Source organism: Phascolarctos cinereus, unplaced genomic scaffold (assembly GCF_003287225.1).
Source record: "Phascolarctos cinereus isolate Bilbo 61053 unplaced genomic scaffold, phaCin_HiC Scaffold_2;HRSCAF=192, whole genome shotgun sequence".
Classification (NCBI taxonomy): Eukaryota; Metazoa; Chordata; class Mammalia; order Diprotodontia; family Phascolarctidae; genus Phascolarctos; species Phascolarctos cinereus.
In genome coordinates this window covers 120,596,420-120,619,010 of record NW_027555625.1, presented here as the reverse complement: position 1 = coordinate 120,619,010, position 22,591 = coordinate 120,596,420, and the positions used below count along the sequence as shown (strand labels likewise).

At 38.4% G+C, this 22,591-nt stretch overlaps 1 protein-coding gene across 1 annotated transcript in view; it reads left to right on the top strand.

Annotated features, from left to right (window-relative positions):
* Window positions 1-22,591, top strand: part of ANTXR1 (ANTXR cell adhesion molecule 1) — a 324,308-nt gene that overhangs the window by 226,305 nt on the left and 75,412 nt on the right. The window contains exon 17 of the mRNA XM_020985369.2: window positions 11,172-11,252. Coding sequence (XP_020841028.1) covers window positions 11,172-11,252 — 81 coding nt within the window. The remainder of the gene's footprint in view (window positions 1-11,171; window positions 11,253-22,591) is intronic.

Here is a 22,591-nt window from a genome sequence, read left to right as displayed (position 1 = left end):
TTTGAATTTAAGCTTTGCTGTTTACTACCTGTGTGATCATGGGAAAACTGATTAACTTTTCTGGGCCTCAGTTTCCAACCCTGAAAAAGTGAGGGGTTTGAACTAAATGATCTCAAAGGCCTCTTCCAACTGTAAGACTCCATGCCAAGAATATACTCCCTTCCTTCCTCCTCTTGTTAGAATCCCTAGCTTCATTCAGGGATCACTTCATGTATCATCTCCCATTGAAAGCCTTGCCTTATTCCCCTAGTTGCTAGTGCTGACTCCTTGCCTATATATGCTTGTTTCTATAATGTATACCCCCAGGAACACGGTAAGGTCTTTAAGGATAAGGATTGCTTTTTTGTTCTCTCTTTGTATCTCCAGCATCTAGCACAATGCCTTATAGTGAATGTTCAATAATGACTTGTTGGATTGAATTGGATTGAGTATTCTCAATTGTGATAAAATCACAATTTCAGACCAAAACCAAAGTGAAATTCAAGATGCAGCAGGATAGAGTGGAAAGAATGCTAAGCTTGGATGTCGGCCGTCTGCATATGAATTCTAGCTGTGCCATTTATTAGTTACATAACCCATGGGTGATTCATTTAATCTCTTTGAGCCTCAGTCTACTCATCTATAAAATGGAGATAATAATAACTGCCCTGTCAACCCAGAATTTGTTTTGATGAAAGCATTTAGTCACCTTAAATAAAGTGTAACAAGAGGACAACTGGGAGATAAAATGTCACAAAACTCCAAAGAGGGCACAGTACCATGAAGGAAGGGGGGTGGTCAACAGTGCCTAATGATGCATCATGGTCAATAAGGTTAAAGACAGAGAAAAGGCCATGGAGTTTAGCTGTTAATAGATCATTAGTATGTTTGGAAAAGACTGGTTTTACTTAAGTGAAGTCAGAAGCCAGATTACAAGGTGCTGATGAATGAGTCAAAGATCCCAACACCAAGTACTGACAGCTTTTCCCAGGAGTTTGGCTATAAAATGGCAGAAAAGCATAGTACAGTAGCTTGAGGGGATGGTAGAATCAAACAAAAGTTTCCTAAAGGTGGGGGAGATAAGGATGTGTTTGTAAGCTGTAGAAAAATGGTAGTGGATAAGGAAAGATTTAAAATTAAGGTGGGGAAAAGATAAGTTCTTGTAGGAGATAGAAAGGGATAGAGGGAATAAGTACAGAGACTTACACTGAAAAAAATGGGCCACTTCATCTGCCAACACTGTAGCAAAAGGCAGGGGGAGAGAGGGGGAGAGGAGCGGGGGGAAGAGTAAGAGGTAACATTGAGGTGGCAAAGGGTGGTAAATTGTGACAGATGGCCTCAATTTTTCAAAAAGAATGAGGCAGAGTTCTCCCCACTAATGCAGATCTCAGCTTCTTTATGTCTGAGACCAAAAGAAGTCATCATACAATAGCCAACATTCTGCTGATAGATCTCTCTGCACTTGACTGGGCCGAGGGGAGCAGAGAGGGTCCTCTGGAGGTTCTACATGGGATTCTTAAAGACCATATCTGTAGTGTATGTGCTCCATTTATCAAGTTGGAAAGGTTTCTAGTACAGCCTGGCTCCAGATCATGTATCTCTGCCCTGAGAATCAGCCTAGTATTAATACATACATTGAGACCTAAAAAAATCTAGATTTATTTACCTAGTTTCATGAAATATATTTCAGAGGAAGTAGAAATGTTAAGAAAAATTGCAAGGTAAAAAAGACAGGCTGTATTATGTCGCATCAGTACAACATAAATTGTTAATGGAACTGGCCTTAATAATCTCTTTTTTAGTCTCATTTTAAAGGGTTTAAGGCATTAAATTCTGATTGCTTTCACTCTCTTACCAGTCCAATCTCCTTTGTATTTTTTTTTCAATTGCATGACCAGGAAGTTTCCTCCTGATGTTTGGCTTGAATTTCCCTTTGCTCAGCTCCTCCCCAACCCCACTTCATTTATAGCATGCCATGTCTCTGATTAAAGCAAGGCAGCTCATTCCCTCTAGGTTCAGAGCAATACCCAAGTGTATGGTCATCCAGTAGATTAAAACCAGGAGAGTACTGAATTTAATAAAATCAGTTTGTGATGTTTTCTGCCCTTCAACTGAGGGCACAAATGGCATATGAATGACAAACAAAAAAAAAAAGGTTTTTTGCTACCTAGAAGGATGGTCTATTTACTAGAAGCACAACTAATCACTGCCTACTTTTATGTACAGATTCTGTAAAACTGTCTTATCTGACTTTACTTATGTGCTGTCTATGTTACAATATGCTGTCTCTGTACCGGCCACTAAGGCATTAGCCAAATTGTCAAACTCTTGTACATGAACAGCTACAGTAGATGCACCATATTAAGATGACATTGGATCCGCCAAAGAAATCGAAATGTTAGCAGATGGTGCTGCTAATACCCAACACATTTTCTCCCCACTCCAGCAACTTATCAGTACAATGCCAACTCATATAAAAAGAAAGAATCCACATTCTTTCAAATGTTTAACAAGTTCATAACTATGTACTCTAATCTTGTAAATTTAAGGGGAAAAGTTGGTCAGAATAATTTACTATATATCATGAGATATTAAATTCAGATTGTAACCAAGAGCCGAAGCCCCACTCCTACCATCACCACCCATCTTTAAAACGTCAGACTAATTCCACTTCCTACCAGGACAGATTGACAAACTGAAAGTAAGGAAAATATAGTTGAGGCCTGCAGAGACACAAAGAACCAATAACAGTGAGCCAAGGTGTTCCAAATGATAACTGAAGAAGTATTTTATTTGCAGTCTTACTATGGTATAAGGGGAAAAGAAGTGAACCTGAAGTCAGGAAAACCTTGGCTCTGGTTCTGGTTCTATCATTGATTTGATTTGTGACTTTAATCAGATTGATTGACTTGCCCAAGGTTACAGGCAGGTATTGATTTAGTCAAAGAATCACAAAAGATTTGCCATACAATTAGAACAACTCAATACTAAACTATTTAAACAACTAATTAATAGTCAAAAAGGGAGAAGGGCAACAGAAATGACCTCAACATTGATTAGAATAATTTTATTCAGAGTGTTAACCAATGAAAATTAAATGCCTCAACAAGGAGATCAAAACAGCCCAGGAAGTACCTTAATCAAGAAATGTCTGTCATACTTGCCAGAGAAAGATAGCTTCCAAAGGTAATAGTGGATTAGAAGGTTAACTCATGTGTAAAATTTTACAAAGAAACATGGTGGATAACTATGAGCAGAATTATCTCATAAGCCAGAGAACAACAACGAAGCTTAAAGAAAACTTAATGAAACATTCATCTAAGTATTCAAAGTCATCCCAAGGTCATTTAAGTATGAAAATAAAAGACAAACAAGAAGAAATAATTCATAACAAGATTTATAATAACTTTTTTAGTCAATGGAACCACCATATTCAGACTCTAATATCAGTCTTAGATGTGCTTATAGGGGAAGTACAAATTGCACTGAAGATAACATTTAATTAATTATTGAGCAGATCAGATTTAGAAAACCAGAGTGAAAGAAGCATCAAACCCATGAAGAACTCTGAAACTCTTTCAAAATACTGCTGAATGCTTACAAGTTCCCTGCTAAGAGAGAATAAAGACAGTGTATTTAGCAAGGAAAGATTCAACCTACAAAAAGCTAAGCAATATTTAATAAGTATAATGCAGAATCACAGACTATGAGGTATGTGTGAGGGAGATTTCTAAGAACAATTATTCAAACTCCTTCCACAGATAATGAAATCAAAAAAGAGAAATGACCTTTTCAAGATCACACAGCAAATTAGAGGCAAAGTCAGAAGGAGAGCCCTTCAGCCCAGTGATGCTGCCATCACATTATACTTCCCAGTTCCCTTCCTTTCACCGCCATCATTGTATGTCCGAATTCTGAAGACCTAGGTCAAAATTGTGGCTCTGCCACTTTTTGCCTGTATGACCTTGGAAAAGTCATTGAACCTTTCTAGGACTCAGTTTCCTCATTTGTAAAATGAGTAGATAGGACTAAATAAGATCTCAGGTTCCTTCTATTCCCTAAATAAACAGATCTATTTTTATTAAAGTGCCCTTTTTTCCATTGAAAAAGCTCTATGAAAAAAATATATTACACACATATAGATAAAATAAAGAATTGCTATTTGTCCTTTGTTCTTGAAAAGGACCATGACATCAGGAAGGTGATGTCATGACATGCAAGTGAATTGGATTTAAGTGAGGGAAGGCTGTGCAAAGTTATCAGATTCACTTTCATCTCCAGAGCCATCTGGAGTGGCTAGATATAGATCAGGACAAGTGGAGATGGTCTAGGATGCAGTGGGAGATCTTGGCCTTTTCAAGCTAAGGTCTTTAACAGGTCTCAGTTTGACTGAGGCAACGTCTATTCAGTGATTAAGGCATAACAAGAAATGAGGCAAAGAATGACTTGTTTAAAAAAAAAAAGATCTGGGAGGGGAAGACCTTCAGAGTTTCTGGCCAAAACAGAAACAAGTGTTATTTACATTCATTCTGAGCCAATCAGGGCCCAAACATAAAGAATATATTATATATATAAACGTATATAGGAAGCAGGTAAGTGAAGCAGTGGGTAGAATGCTAGACCTGGAATCAGAAATACCTGAGTTCAAATCCAGCCTCAGACACTTACTAGCTATGTGATCCTGGACAATACTTAAGCCTGCTTGCTCAGTTTCCTCATCTATATGAGTTTGAGAAGGAAATAGCAAACCACTCCAGCATCTTTGCCAAGAAAACCTCAAGTAGGGTCACAAAGAGTCAGATATGATGGAACAACTGAATAATAACTATCTAGCTATACATACATACATATATATACATACATACATATGTATACACACACAAACACACATACACACACACACACACAGAGAAAAATAACTATTCTGAAACGTGTACTTTCTGGGACAATATACTTAGATTATTTCCAGATTTAAAATGTATAGATCCAAAATTTAGAAATACATTGCCCTAAATAGCACAGGAAAAATTATTTCAGTTCAGGAAATACTTGAAATTTTACCAGATTCTTCTGATTTATTTTCAAAACAATGCCAAGTACTATATGTGGCCAGTATGACTCTGGGTATGACCAATTGAATTCCTTCTCATCTCTCAAAATCTAACTTAACTGCTACCTTATTGTAAGGTGGCCTATCCTGGGTCTGGGGCATTTTAAATATAAGTGGCAGGATTTCTTCTAATTCCTCTGTGAAAAAAAAAATTTAAATGCTGCCAACCCCTAGGGTGCAATGGCCTGTTAATATGGCTGAAGAGAAATGAATATATGTAACTGTTTGCCGAAAGGGCCTAGGGACATAGACTTATGAAAGGATTACCAGACTATTGAAAGCTTTATATTCCTACATAGCTACTGGTTATTGAAATTCATTGAATAAGCCACCTCCAAGCCTAGCACCCAAGGAATGAATGGGTCATAAAAAAAAAAAGCTTATATATTTTACAAGATTAGCCAAGGAAAGTTTTCTTGAACAAAGTAGCAGTTGAGCTAGGTTTTGAAAGATGAAAAAGACTTCAATAGGTCAAGAAGATGGGGGCAGGGAAAGCATAAGGAAGAGTAAAACAAAGCTGAGGAAATTTATAAGGAATATATATATATATAAGCAAAGGCATGGAGGTGGTAAAATAAGCTATGAACAAGGAACAGAGTATAGTCTAGTTTTTTTAGGACACAAAGAGGGAAGTAATATAAGAAAAGGATGGAAGAGGAGAGTGGCACAACGTTGAGAAGGGCCTTTCGAATGTCAGGTTAAACAATTTGAAAGGAGACAGTAGAGCATATCAGAAAGAACAATGGCCAGGAAATCAGAAAATATAGATTGAAATCTGAGCTCTGATACCAACTATGTATGACCTTGGTTAAGTTACTCCAATTCTTTGACCCTCTTTGAGTTTCATCTGAAAAAAAAAATGGGAGTAGGACTAGATGACGTCTAATTCTCCATCACCTGCTGTCTGCTGGGCATTTCAAACAAGAGATATCTGGAACTCAACATTTCCAAAACTGATTTCATTATCTTTTCCGCAGATTCTCTCTCTTTCCAAACTTTGCTATTTCTATTCTACCATCGCAACATCTTTAACATCCATTGTCTAGTTATACTGTCACCACCGTAGTGCAGGCCCTCATCACCTCTTGCCTCCCCTATTGCCATGACCTCTTCATTGATCTTCTTCCATCAAGTCTCTCCCTACCTCAATCCATCCTCCTCATACCTCCTAAAATAATGCTCCTTAAACTCAGAGACGACTATGTCACTCAACTACACAATGAACTCCAGTGGTCCCCTATTGCCTCCAGAAAAAAATTAAAAGTGCTCTGTTTATTTTTAAAAGCCATTCACAATTTAACACCAATCTAACTTTTGCACACTCTGTGTTCCAGACAAACGGGTCTTCTTGCTCTCCTCACACACAACTTCCATCCTTTGTCTCTGTGTCTTTGAACTGACCATCCCCCATATCTGTAGGGCACCTCCTCCTAACATCTTCCTCATAGGATCATTTATTTACTTTAAGACGTAGTTCAAATGCCACCTTTTACATGAAGCCACTCCTCATCCCCCAACTGATAGTTCCCTCCCTCCTTAACTAACTTGGATTTATTTTGAATTTAAATGTGTGTATATTATATATACACAGCCTATACAATATTATACACATATGTACACATGTGTATATATACACACATATATGTATCTGTGTAGACATGCATGCACATACTTATATAACACATACAGACATGTTGTCTCTCTGATAGAAAGTAAACTTAAGAGTGGGAATTTTTTCATTCTTTGTAAACCCAGGGTCTAGTACAATGTAGCCCAGTGTCCAATTATGGTCACTTCCAGCTATAATATTCTGTGCTTCTGAGAAGAAAGTATTCTTTTCTTAGACTGATGAATGAATGAATAAAAGAAAATTGTTTATTAAGCAATTACCATATGTAAAACACTGGGCTTAACACTGAGAATACAACTAGAAAAAGAAGACAGTTTCTGACCACAAGAAGGTTACATTCTAGTAAGAGAAACAACACATAAAAGTAGATGGGGAAGGGTGTTTTGGTTTGGAAAGTAACAGGATGACCTGTGTTCAGGGAGAACTGGCATCTCTAATGTGAGAGCTTGCCAAGCCCTTCACATGACTGCTCATCCATTTTGGTGTTCACTTGATTAACCTGACTCTCACCTGTGGTTCCAAGAAGCTTTTTGCATTCACAGCAGCCACCAACCACCTAAGCAGATAGGCTAACCCAAGTTGAGGGTAACTGATTGGTCCTATCAGTGAGTTGGTGTCTACCCCAAGCATGTGAAGACTTCCCCCAGCAGAACGGGCAGATGAGAACAATTTGTTACAGTGGCCATGAAGGCAGCTGAGGCAGGCACTGTGGAGAGCTTAGAGCTTGGTCAGACATCGAAGACCCAAGGTCATCCCATTGCATCCTAGGCATCTTGACTTTCGTCTGGCCACTGGACTTTAATGACTGGAAGAGAGAATGAGGCTGACAACTGTGTGTAACTCTGCCTCATTGAAATCCAATTTACTCACAAGTCAAGACATCACCTGTGATGTCATTGGTCTTCTTCAAAAATGAAGGACAAACAACAACATGATAAGTAGAGACATAGAATAGTCCAATGAAAACCCTTTCCAAAAATAATGGTAGTGTTGATTTCATTATTATTCTTAATATTTTATTTTTTTCAATTGCATATGAAACAATTTTTAATATTCATTTTTTAAAATTCAAGTTCCAAATTCTTTCCTTCCCTCTATTCCCTCTTCCCTCATTAAGAAAGCAAGAAATTTGATATAGGTTATACATGTGCAGTCTTTGTTACTATCCTTAAGGCTTGAGGTAGAAAGTCTCTGTCCTAGAAGAGGGAGGTTGGAGGGTGTATACAAAAAGCAGCAGAGGAAATGGCTAGGGTGGAAAATTAGATGGAATGTGAAGCATGGTCTGAGGTCTGGGACTGGCTAGTAATAGTGGGCCATGTGTACTCATACAAACACTCTAGGCAAGAGAGCAAAAGCCCCAGAACAATGGTTTAAAAGCTGAGTGTCTTAAGTCATTCCAGGTCACGGTCATAGGAGATCTGGTTGTACAAAAGCAACAGAAGCAGAGAAAATGGCAAATAAATGGTTGAGATGGGGAGGGTGTGGCAGGGAGGATGGAGAGTCAGTTGTGATCTGATGCATTACTATTAGACTTTGACTTTAAGTACATCTCCTTCTGGAGATGATAAAACTTGCTTATACTTCAGGTCCCACAGTAGAAGCTACAATGGTCCTTAGGGCTCCTTGGAAAATTTCCTAGCCATTTCAGAGAAATCCAGCCTAAGACTTTGCATGCCAAGAAGAAAGTTTGCAGCCATCAGCATTTTGATGACATTATAGTGATGTCAGAAGTTGAAAGGATATCAAAAGGACTTTTTCTGAAGTGTTTCTGTAACTTCTCGTGATGATAGGGATTGTTAGAGTACTAAGTAAAGTTTCAGAAAAACCCCCTTCCTCTTGTTTAATTGTAAAATAAACACCATACCCCCTCTGGTGCAGTTACATATCTATAGCAGTGGAAAAAAAGGAAAAGGAGACATCTGTTAGGGGCCACCTTTCTAGCCCTGACTTTAATTTATTCTCCATTGCCTTTTTGCATTTCCCCCATGAAAATGAGGGTGCCATAAGTAACCAATGTACAACAAGTGTGTGAGTACCTACAAGTTGAGAAAGTTTAACGTTGGTATTATATGCTCCATTTTAAAGATATGGGGTTTTTTTTAAGGGTTACCAGGACCTTTGGTCATATTCATCAATTTCTTTTGATAAAGTAAAAAAAACCTTTTAGTTGATAGGTGGGCACCTCTAAATTCTCTCCATCATGGATTTTGGCTCTGGCTTTGGAAAGCTCCTCAACCTCTAGGTCCTCAAGCTTGGCAAGGGCTACTTCAGCACAAACTATAATCTCAAAAGCACATTCAAGTTACTGCTTTTCTAGCTATTCACAAAACAAGTCAAAGAAAAGATTGAGTTCTATTCAACAAGCACTTATTTAGCACCTACTATATATAAGGAATTATATATTTGTCTGATTTAGACTGTTCCCACACATTTAGTCTGGGAAACTGCACCTCCGATTATTCTCTATCTATTAATTAATCATTTACCAACTTGTAGTTGTACAAAGTGTACCAAGCCACCAAAAAAATAAAGTCCCTGACTTTTTTCACATCTCTGCTAAAACAAAACAAAATCAAACAAACTAACAAGAAAACCTTACCCTCTATCACAGGTTCCCAAAGTGGGCAACACCATCACCTGGGGGCCCTGGACCAATCCAGGGGGGTGGTAATAGCCTCAGGTGCAATTCTGGGGCATTTAATAAAAACAAGGGGGTGGTGGAAGCATAAGGAAAGAAGATAAGAAAAGAAAATTTTGAAAAACTGTACATATGTGTTTCATCTGTGTAACAGCATTAAAATCATAGTGATTAGGTTATTTTCCAAATAAACACACAAAATGCAAGTTATAACTGATCAGTGGTCAAGTCCACCTGACAGGTCTTAACAAGCTAGTGTTGGCAGATGAGCATATTGTGCACTATTGGGAAGTCCAGCATGCATGGCAGTAATATGTGCATGTAATGATTTGTTTACAATATGAAACTATATGGTTACATGACCCAATATTGTATCATAAAAATTTCAAGGCAGGAAAAAACCCACAAATTTATAATAAATTATTAAATTTAAGATGCATAATTTTTTAAAAACATTTTAGGCAGTTGGGGTTAAGTGATTTGCCCAGGGTCACACAGCCAGTAAGTGTCAAGTGTTTGGTCTGAAGCCGGATTTGAACTCTGGTCCTCCTGACTCCAGGGCTGGTCCTTTATCCACTGCGCCACCTAGCTGCCCCAAGATGCATCATTTTTTGAAAAAAATATTTTATATATTTTTTTGAAACGATGTAAATTTCAAAAAAAGAAAAGAAAAGAAAAGAAAGAAATCATTAAAGGGTTAAAGAAAGTGTATTTCCAGTAAGGTGCTGAATAATTTTTTTAACGGGGCAGTAGGCCAAATAAGTTTGGGAACCCCTGTTCTACAGGAAGCCTTTCTAGAACCCCTTTAAAGTTAGCACTTTCCCTCTGCTGAGTTTCTCCAATTCATCCTATACATAGCTTATTTGTGCATAGTTGTCCATGTCTCCCCCATTAGACAATGAGCCCTCAGAGAAAAGGGACTTTTTTTCACCTTTCTTTGTAACCCTAACCCTTAGCACAGTGTCTGGCACATACCTAGGTGTGTTTTGTTTTGTTTTGTTTTTGGCTAGGCAATGGGGTTAAGTGACTTGCCCAGGGTCACACAGCTAGTAATTGTTATGTGTCTGAGGTCGGATTTGAACTCAGGTCCTCCTGAATCCAGGGCCAGTGCTCTATCCACTGTGCCACCTAGCTGCCCCACTAGGTGTGTTTAATAAATGCTTCTTGACTTGATTAATGGGCCCTTCCAGTTCTAACTTTCTGTGGTCTATGACCTTACCTCACATAAGAAGCCCTTTCCAATCCTCTTTAATCCTAGTTCCCTCTTTCTGTTGACTATCTCCAATTTATCCTGTCTTCATTTTGTTTGTGTGCAGCAGTTTGCATGGTGTCTCCCCAATTAGACTGTGAGCTCCTTAAAAGCCGATACCATCTTGTGCTATTCTCTGTATTCTCAGCAATCAGTACAGTGCTTGGCACATAGCAGACACTTAATAAATGCTTATCAACTGACTGATAAGTCCCTCCGGTGCTTCCCCTTTGGAAATTTCCTCATCACTAAAATGAAGAGAACTGTACTCAGTGATTGAAAGAAAAAATCCCTTCTACCTCTCATTTCTGTCCTATGACTATATTTTCTTACAGCAATTTTCACAGTAGATTATTTTTTGCCCATTGTCACTAGAAACTCAACAGAATGGACCGAGGGAGCCAGAGACATTGAACCCCTCTGTTTCCTCATAAAGTATCATGACAGCACCACCTGCAACTTGAATTGTCAGTCCAGTGTATTCCCCATCACTGAAGAAAAATGGCTAGAGATCCATATTCAGTGATCATCAGTTACATGCCAATGTATTTTTTTCTCTTTACAGGGAAAACTGGATGCCTTCTGTATCCTGGTAAGGAAAGGTTATGACCGGGTATCTGTGATGCGCCCACAGCCTGGTGATACGGTAAGATTATATGACAATGCTCAGACTACTGTGCATTTATGTGCCTGCATATAAGCATACACACAAACAAATTCTCTATGTCTTTCTCAAGGAATAACTGGGCGTACTTCAGATACACACGTTCATTTGTTTGTCAGTTTCCATTGTGTTGAACCAAGTATCAAAAAAAAAAGTCTTGATTCCACAGGGACGTTTTGCTTTCTTTTTTGAGTGATTCCAACAAAAATTGAAGGGGGGGTGGTGGTGGTGGTAGTGGTGGTAAGTGTCCTAGTATTTGAGATCACTAACACATAGATAAAGTAAATTAATCAATCACCCACTTTGAAGAAAGTTGCTCATTATACCATGCAAATTTGAACAGGAAAATGGAATAAATGCTAATGACATTAGCCCTGACACTGTTTCAAGTTTCCACTTTATAAACCAAAAAATCTGAATTTTCTGGTCCAATTTTCTATATGAGTGACATTAAGCTACAGTGTGCTTAGAGATGTCTCATTGGGAATCTATTTTCTCACTCTGCCCTTTCAGTTGTCTGAGATATAGCTAATATAATGAATTGAAGCATATAAATAGACCTTTCAAAGTTCAGTGAAATCTTCCCCAAAATTGAAATTGATTTGTGCTCCAGGTATCCTAGTACCCGAAGAAGCATTTATATTGTTGACTTGGGCAGAACTCTGAGCATGGAGTGGATGTTGCAGAAGGAAGTTTAAATGTAAGGAAAATTTTATGAACAATTAAAACTGTCCTAAAGTGGGACAGCCAGGTAGCACAGTAGATAGAGCTCTGGGCTTGAAGTTGGGAAGTTGTTTGTTATTGTTCAGTCATGTCTGACTCTTCCTGACCCCATTCAAGGTTTTCTTAGCAAATATACTGGAGTGGTTTGCCATTTCCTTCTTCAGCTCATTTTACAGAAGAATAACTGAGGCAAATGGGTTAAGTGACTTGCCCAGGGTCACACAGCTTGTAAATGCCTGAGACTGAATTTAACTCCTGAAGATGAGTCTTCCTGATGCCAAGCCTAGTGCTCTATCCACTGTGCCACTTACTTCCTAGCTGTGTGACCTTGGGCAAGTCATTTAACCTCTGTTTGTAACTAGAGAAGGAAATGGCAAACCACTCCAGTATCTTTGCCAAGAAAACCCCATGGACAGAGGTCCACAGGGTCACAAAGAGTCAGACACAACTGAAATGGCTGAACAACAATAAAGTTGAATATGCATGTTTGGAAGGCAGTAAGTCTGAAAGTCTTCACACAGATATTGGATGAGCCTACGTCAGAGATGTTGTAGAGAATATATTCCTGCTCAGGTATAGGCAAACTGGACCAGATGTCCTTTTTGAGGCCCACGTCAAGATTTTGTGATTCTAAAACCCATCTTCACACTGGCTTTGATCCTCATTGCTGCAAATAGCTATAAATGAGAACTGAACATCTTTCCTTGCCGCCTATCCAATTTGAAGCAGCATAGTTTGGTTGAAAGCATGTTGAACTGGAATCCCAGGGCACTGCCACTTACTGTATGGGTGTGACTTTGGACAGTCCAACCTCTCTCCACTTCAGTTTCTTAATCCACAAAATGAAGGGATTGCACCAAATGACCTATAAGAGCCCTTCTAGCTCTAGATTCTATGAGCTTGCAGTGGCTATGGATGAGATTTCTGATGCCCCTCAGTTGCTACTTTAAGAGTTTTGAGGGATAGCTCTGATGCCCATTAGCCACCACTATGTGTTTAGATGCTGCCAGTTTGAGGCTTATGATATACAATCTGCTTCTGCTAAGCAAGAAGAATGAGACTGTTGCACATCATGAACTAGTAGCAACTTATATGTTTGAAAAAACAAACAAACCTTGTGGCTCATAAGGAGGAATGTAGGATACAAAATGATAACTTACAGTAAGATACAATTCTGAAATTCCAGAATCTTATTTGCCACAGAAGATAGGTATCAAACGTGCTGGCGGTTCAAAAGTGCGAGAATTGTTCGACTGCAAGAGAATAAAACAAATCTAAATCTAAAGTAAAGCTATCTGTGGAAATACGTTTTACATGACTGCACATGTATAACCTATATCAAATTGTTTGCCTTCTCAAGGAGGGGGGAGAGGAGGGAAGAACGGAAAGAATTTGGAACTCAAAATTTTTTTTTAAATGAATATTAAAAAAAAATTTTTTACATGTAATTGGGAAAAAAATCTAAAAAAAAGTTATCTGAATCCATTAGCAATACGGTGGGAGCTTGTAGAATTCCTTTTATCAAATATATACATTCAACTTATATTTACTGTCTGAAATGAATTATTTGTTGATGTTCCAATGGGGGAGGGGTGAAGGAATAACTGGACATGCAACAGAGAATGGTGGATGGAAGGTTAGCCTTAGATCTTAAAGATGTCAGTTCAGGCGCTGCTTGTCACACCTACATGGCTATGTAACCATGAACAAACTATCCATGCTGATGAAGTCCCACGTCTAGACTAAAAAAAAAAATGCATGTGTATAGGGATGGTAGAGATGTTATAAGGATTTCTATTCAGGTAAATGTTAGAATAGATGATCAAGTAGGTGCACAGCTGTATGCTAAGTGCGATAAATGTTTTTACACATTCCTTGCTTTCAAGAAGTTTTACTGAACAAGATATCAACATCTTCTACATAATTCTTTTTATAATTTTATTTTTTAATTTATGGAATAAAACAAGCATTTCTATAACATAGTATAATTTTTTTTAAAAGTTGATTGCTCACAAACTGCATATTTATTATATACAATTTTCCATTCCTCTTAAATATATAATAAAATTATCATGTAAATTTCTTTTTTCTTTCCTCCCCTTCCACCCTAGAGATAGCTACCATTAGACACAAATACATACGTATGTTATGTATGTATGTATAATATATACACACATATATATGTATATATACACACACACTACACACACATACACAAATAATTCTATACATACATCTATTTTTCAGTTCTTTCTCTGGATGCAAATAACATCTTTCTTCCTATGTCCTCTATAGTTAATTGGGTATTTATAATAGACAAAATGACTTATTTGTTCAAGGTAATTCTTAAAACAATATTGCTGTTATTGTATACAATGTTCTCCTGGCTCTGTTCATTTTGTTCTTCATTATTTTGTGCAAGTCTTTTCACGTTTTTCTAAGATCATTGAACTGGTCATTTCTTCTAGCACAGTAGTATTCCATCACAATCATGTACCACAATTTGTTCAGCCATTCCCCCACTGATGGGCACTTTCCAGTTCTTTGCCAGCACAAAAGGAACTGCTATAAACATTTTAGAACATATAGGTTCTTTTTCTTTTTCCCTAATCATCTTTGGAAATAGTAGTGGTAGTATAAGTACCACTACAAATACTGGTATTGCTGGGTCAAAGGGCATAAGCAGTTTAATGACTCTTTGGGCATAATTCCAGATTGCTTTCCAAAATGGTTGGATCAGTTCACAATTCCACTAACAATGAATGCATTCCAATTTTTTCCCTCCAACATTCGTCACTTCAATCATTTTATCCAATCTGATAGGTGTAAAATGATATCTCAAGTTTGTTTTAATTTGCATTTCTCTAATTAATAATGATTTAGGGCATTTTTTCATATGACAATGAGTTGTTTTGATTTCCTCATTCTTAAAATTCCACTTGCATGCTAGAGGCCAGTGAAAGATCTTTAAGGTACATGGTCCATGAAATAATCAAGGAAAAACAGTATTTGTTGTATAGATAGCTCTCTGGGAGAGGGAGAGGGAAGGATATTTGGGTGATTTTGGTGTCGTAAGAAACAGAAAATATCAATAAAAATTTATTTCAAAAAACCAAACAAGAAGAATCAGAATGAAACTATTAAACAACAACACAAACTGTATCTGACCACAGCTTTTCCATCTTGGGTCTTTTATAAATGTAGTGAGGTTTTTTCATCTATTTTCTTACCAGTGATATAAAGCCTAAATATGCCCCAGATGAAGAAAACAAAATCCAATAAATAGCAACGTGGGTCATATTTTCATATGTACTCTTAAACTATATCAGCAGGCAGACTTTTAGGGTAAAATAAATTGTTTCGTGTTTGTACTATAATTATAAGACCAAACTTTGAATATGGCTATTATTATGTATTTCCTTATCACAAGAAAGTAAACTGGGGCCTACCAAAGTTTCTGTCTTTTTTTTTTCTCTTTTCTGGGTGAGGTTTGGTAACTCCTAGAGGAAGTTGGGGTGGGTTTATTTTTTACATAATCTTTATTATAAACTTATTAACTATCTCAACAAAAACAATCACATTTTAAAAATTGATTAAATTCATTTATAATGGGCAGAAAAGCATACTCACCTTCAAGACCATATTTCCTTTGTTTCTGATTCACAAACAGCATGAGAGTCTTTGAAAAATCATTTTGTGGAACTTTATCTAGATATACATATATTTATACATCCATTATTCCTTTAATTTACTAGTCTAATTTTTTGTTGGTTCTTTGGTTTGAACCTACAATTCAATTGGAGTGGGGAATCTCATTGTGGAAAACCATTCCACTGATATCCATAGGTATTTCATCTATAACTTCTAGTCTTAAAATTCGCCCAAAGGAATGAGAGGAAATGATTTATTTGGCCATTGTCACAGTATATGTTACAGGCAGGATTTGAACTCAGTTCTTCCTGGCTACAAGGCTAGCCCTTTATCCACTGTCCCACTACCTCCACAGTCTAATTACCTATCCAAAAAGGCAGTGACCTTTGAATCTGAATCTCAAATCTTCTATTTACTTCTTGTGACTCTGGGCAAGTCAGTATGACTCTGTCATATTGGCTTTTAATGATCTCTACTTCCTTTTCTAATTATTAAAAATAATGTCCTCAATCACATATTATAGGATTTTGTCAGCAAAGGAAAGTTCACATCTTTCATGTCTTTTCCAAGCCTAGTTTCTATCATAGCTAAACTTGCTAAAAGGAGAAAAAGTATGTAAACTTCAATTACAAGAATAGCAATCACATTTAATTAGTGATTTCCTTTTCATTTCTCCACTCCATTTGTGTCCTCATCAGATTTTGTTGCTTTTTTAATTTTAACAAACCTACTTTTTTGTAGTAAGTTGGGTTGTTGTTGAGTTCATTTCAAAGTCTTTGTGACCCCATTTGGGTTTTCTTGGCAAAGACAATAGAATGACTTGCCATTTGCTTCTCCAGCTCGTTGTACAGATAAGGAACTTGAGGCAAACAGGCCTAAGTGACTCGCTCAGGGTCACACAGCTAGTAAGCATCTGAGGCTGGATTTGAACTCAGGTATTCCTGACTTCCGGCCTGGCGCGCTATCCGTTCACTACCTCGTTGCCTATGTACAAAGTAAATACCAAGTCATTTCTGGTAGGAAGGTAGCAACAGATAAACTGAAGAGAAAGTGCCTCAGGTAGGAGGTGAATTTGACCTTGGCTTTGAAGGAAGTTGATGCTTCTGTAAGGCAGAAGTGAGAAAGTGGTGCCTCCAGGCACGTAGGATCGCCTGTGGAAAGATGGAACATCATGTATGGGAAACAATCATTTGGTGACTTTGGCTGAAACATCAGGTATTTTGAGGGGAGTACAGGGTAATAAACATGGGAAGGTGGAATTGGAACCAAACCGCAAAAAGCTTCAAATGATAAACAGAAGTCTGAATTTTACCGTCAAAGAAAATAGGAGCCACTGTTGCTGTTCCGACAGGAAAGTGAAATGGTCGGGTTGGGCTTTAGGAATATCACTTTGGCAGGCACGGTGAGGATAGATTGGAAAGGGGGAGACTTGAGGTACAGAGTCCAATAAGAAGTCTTTTGAATATCACTTTGGCAGGCACGGTGAGGATAGATTGGAAAGGGAGAGACTTGAGGTACAGAGTCCAATAAGAAGTCTTTTGCAATAGTCCAGGCAAGAAATAACAAGGGCCAGGCCTAGCAAAGTGGTTGTGTAAGTGGAGAGAAGAGAACAGATATGAAAGATGCTGCAGAGCTAGAATCCATAAGACTGGAAAATTAATTGCATTTGGAGAGTAATGAAGAGTGAAAAGGTGAGAATGACTGACATTTTGGGCCTGGGTGACGAGAAGGATGGTGATGTCCTCAATAGCAATAATGAAGTTAGAAAGATGAATGGATGTGGCGTGAAAGAACTTGATTTTATTTTGGATATGTTGGGTTTGAAATAACTCATGGAACATGCAGTTGGAAATGACCAAGAGGTAGTCGGTGACGTGAGACTAGAGTCCAGGACAGATTACACTGGATATATAGATCTAAATCAGAGGTAGAGAACCTTCGGCCATGGGGCCACACGTGGCCTTCAAGGTCCCTGGGTGCTGAGTCCATGAATTTGTTCAGTGAAGTTTGGATTCCTCAAAAAGGGGCACTTGAGGACCTAGAGGGACACCCATGGTCTAAATCATTTACATAGAGATAATTGAATTAATTATGGCTGATGAAATCACCAAAAAAAAGAATATATAGGGAGAGAAAAGGAGACTGAGGGGAGAGCGTTGGGGTGCACTCAAATAGAGGGTGTAATAGGACTAGTAATCCAGCAAAAGAAATCTAGAAGCAGTCTGACAAATAGAAACAGAACCCAAAAAAAGCTGTGTCACAAAAACCCAGAGAAGATAATGTCCATAATGAAAAGGTGGTCAACAGTTGGAAATGCTGCCGAGAGGTCAAGAAGGCTAAGAACTGAGAAAAGGCCATTGGATTTGGCAGCTAAGTGATGACTGGGATCTTTGGAGAGAAGTTTCATTTGAGTGATGAGATCAAAAGCCAGAGTACAAGGTGAGAAGTGAATGAGAAGAGAGGAAGTTGAAACGATGAGTGTAAACATATAGGACAAAATTAGGGGTTTATGGAGTCAAGTGAAAAGTTCTGTTTTGTTTGTTTTCTTTTAAAGGCCAGAGGAGACCTTTTCAAGTTTGTAGGCATCAGGGAAGGAACAAGAATATCGAGAGAGACTGAAGATTAAGAAAGACAGAATAATGGGAAAGTGAGGCCAGATCAGGGATGATGGCTTGGGAAAGCACTAATAAACAGGTAGGGGACTTGTGGTCCTGGTGAGGTTGAACAATAATTTTAGGAAGAGGGAGGCCCAGGAGGAGATGGAATGATAGATCTGCCTAGGGCCAGATATAGAAATTTAAGATTTCTTAAACATACAAATAACTCCTGTGGCTAAAGTGAGGTCAATTTGATATTCCAGTTCTCTCCCAGCCTTAAATTCTATGATCTCCACATTCATATGCTGTACAGTTAAAATGCGTTAGGCATTGTGTCTATGCATATCCCTAAAACTTACCTTCTTCCTGGTCACAAAGGAAGGTCACCTAAAGATGACGGGCCATATCATCTGCAAATGTTTCAGTTCAACAAACATTTATGAAATGTCAGTTTCATAATATGTATAAAGCAGAAGCAAGGTGGCCTAGAGTATAGAGGACTGGCATCCAGAGTGAGGAAGACTTAGGTTCAAATCTCACCTCTGACATATAATGGCTATGTGACCCATAGTTGTGTCAGTGGGCACAGACTGTGCCAATCAATGTGCACAGTCATTTACCATCTCAGTCGCCTCAGGCAACTCTGTATGACTAACAGGTTGCAGGGCAGATAATGACCTGTGTTAGTAGAGGCAATTTCCTCACAGGGAGTTTACTTTGCCAGTTACAACACAGGTCAAAGTTTTTTTAAAAAAAATACATTTAATGAAATGTGTTATCTAGATGCTATTATAATGGGGGGAAATGATACCGTTTTGACAGTTTATATTATAGTAGGGCAGAGAGAGTCTTAGAACAAGTATATGGGTAAGTAATATTTATACAAGAATGTCATGATGGAAACAAATGGAAGACCAGGAGAATGTTCTAGGAATATTTGAGGAAAGGAAAAACATTTTCAGCTGGAGTATAGAGAGAGATCGGCTGAAGATGCACATAAGAGGTGGAACTGCCACTGATCCTTCCATTTTTGTCTCTACCATCTTCCCTGCCACCACTTTTTTCTTTTCTTTGATTTCCTTTTTCAGTAAAATCTCATGCCAAACTTTGTTTTAGTAAACCTACATTGGCTCTATAGTGAGGACTCTGAGACTCCCCTCAGCACTGATTTATAGTGCTTGCCACATTTTCCATAAATTCCAAATGAGTAAATCTCAGCGTGTGCCCTGAACAAATGAGAGTCACACATTTCCTTTAAAACAAAACAAAACAAAAATATCACTTAATTATGTTATAAATTATGTTCTGAGTGACTGTTGGCACATGTTGATCTCACAGAAACTCTTCCCTTTTGACAAAGTCTATATGGGCCAAGCCTCTCAATTAATTAATGCATTCTCCCTGACGATGAAGGGGGAAGACACAGATCTCCAATTTGCAAACCAGTGGTGCCTATTAACACAGCCTCTGTGAAGCTACTGGAAGGATTGTATCTGTCCTTCCACAGCAACAGCCCTGCTTGGCACCTACTATCTCAGAGAAACACATCTATAGGGTCAGAAGCAAGACTGATGGGAAGCCAGAATAGAAGAGTCCAAATTTTGGTTTATCACCATCTTTCATCTCTTTCTTTCTGAGATGGGACCAGAAACCTTTGTTCCCTTGGACGAAGACAGGAAGTCTCAGATCCAAAATGAAAAAGAAAGGATAGGGAGGAGCCTCTTTTTAAAGGAAAAATTAGCAGCGCTCCTTAGCATAAAGTAAAAATATTTACAAAGCTTCTAACCACATCAATGTGATATCAGGGTATGGGAAGGAACTTGAGAGAAGCTACTTGACAGTGGGTTTGGAATGAGCCCCATGTGCCCTAAACGTACCTGGAATTTGAGGTTTTAAATGGACCATGCCATGCCCAGGTTTGAGTTAATATTTTATTTTTGCTTGTCTTCTCCCGGATGCTGCCATTTGAATCACCTTACTTACATAATATAACGAAAAGATGACTGGACTCCAGGAGTTTGAAGAACTGACTTCTAGTCCAGCCTGTGTGACTAATTCCCTTTGTAAGTCTGGCCTCCTTCCCCATGCTCTCAGGGCCTCAGCTTTTTCAAATGTAAAGTGGGAAAGCTGCATCAGATGGACCCTGGGGTTACTTCTAGCTCTGAGGTTTTGTGATTCTTTGGAGCACTTTCTCATCCATAATTCTGCGTGATTTTTCATCCAACACCCCAAGCCTCTTTTTAATAGCATAGCTCAAGCCCTCTATGTTTCCATTCGTATTCCTAGCTCTCAGGAAAGAATGTGATAAACAAAATGATAATGAGGTTTAAAAGACTGATGAAGCTTAAAATGTGAACTTGGATGAAGATACGTTCTGACCGAGAGTAAAGCCTTAGTTACAGGACAAAAGCTGTGAATGGTGGGGTTTCTGACAACTGTGAGCTGTTAATGAACACATCTGGGGAAGACAAAGGAGTCCTTCCCAGGGCCCCTGAAGTCATGCCATGCAGGTAGCTACCCACTCATAAAGCTGACCCTGACACTGGAAATAAAGTCTAAAATTAACTGAAGAGATGTCTTTGCAAAAAAAAAAAACAATCAGCATCAATGCTACTGGTATTACATCCTTCCCCAGTACAACACTGGTCAACCTACCAGGCCTCTCATCAGGGGTAAGTAGTTTGTGTTGTCAATATGTAAGCTATTTGGTGTGTAGCCGCCACATGTTACAGCTTTTTGCAAGAGCGAATGGTGAGCTATTTTTGTCCTGGTGGAAGACTTGCTAGAGCAAAGTAATCCTCTCTTTTGAAATGATTAAGAATTAGAAATTGATTTCAAAACTCCAGCTGTGACACACTAACCAATTTCTAATGATCGATGATGATAGAAGGCATGAAAAATCCAAAATTCTCCTTTAAATCAACTTCTAATTTATCTGCTGCCAGGTGTAGGGAACCTCAAGGCCACATGTGGTCTTCTAGGTCCTCAGGTATGCCCCTTGACCGAATAATTCAGTCACAGGGACACCCGTTAAGCTATACCATTTATCACAGCTACTAACTAATAATACAATGGTCTAATTAAAGTTCTATCTTTTTTGGTTTTCCCTCCATCCTCTCTCAGCTTAAGTGCTCATGAGGAGGAGAACCAAAAAAAAAAAATCAGTCACTGGAGGAAGGAAAAAGTAGAACAAAATGTCTAGGCAATCTACAAACTGGATAATTAAAAGTCAGATGAGAAAGAATCAACCTTGGGTATTGATAAGGAGAATCTTGGTCAGCATCAAAGCTACAATCAGCTATAAATAATACACATCATCCTTTTTGTCTAGATAAACTTTACCCCCAATATCTCACACAAATAAAATTCCTCCTCTGCAGGAAGAGCATCTTTTATAGGAAGTCATTTGTCCCATTGTGAATTTCCTGTTGCAAACATGAAAATTGTTACCTTTAAGTGAGGGAATAAAGTATGGTGTAATGGGAAGAGTACTCAATTTGGATGCAGAGTACCTGGATTCAATGTCAGGTTTTGCTTGAGTAAATTACTAGTTATATGACCTTGTGTTGAGGTTTAGGGGTGCTGGGACCCCAAAATCAAGACACATGGGTCCTGCCCAAATGAATTCTATCCAAGCCTTCTGTCAGCCAGAGATAAAGTTTATTAGAACATCAGCCATATTGGCCAGACTCTAAAGGAATCTGAACATTACTGAGCCATTGGCTAGATTATAAGAATCTGAGCAGTGGCTAGATTTTAAGAATCTGAGCACCTTAACGAAGACAAGACAAACCTTATATACAGAAGGATTGTGGGAGGGATCTAGGAGAGGCCAAGTAGTTTGGGGTGACTGAAGGAGGGGTCTAAGGAAGATCTGGATGGGAGTGTCCAGTAAGCTGGGGTGAACAGAAAGCCTGAGACCTGGAACACGTGGCCAAGGGAGAATGAAGTCTAGATAGGATTAAGGGTGGGAAGTGGCTGGGGGCCATCTGAAGGTAGATTGAGCAGTAATGACAAGCCAGTTGATAGGATTATATAGCCTATTTGGCCATGTGGGAAAGTCCAGGGTTTTTCCTTTTTGAGGTCCAGATTCCATCCTCATCACTTGGGCAAACCATTTATCCTACTGGGACCCCAATTTCATAAAAAGAAAGACTGGACTAGGTGATCCCTAAGGTTTCTTCCATTTCTTATATTCTATGGACCTGTGCGATTGTTACAGGCACCATGTCTCATTCACTGAATCAAGGCTGAGAGGGAGCATTAGCATTCAGATACAGGAAGAAAGGTAGAAATCATGATTTCAGATGACAGTTGGCTAACTGCTAAGGGAATGTAATTTTTTTTTTA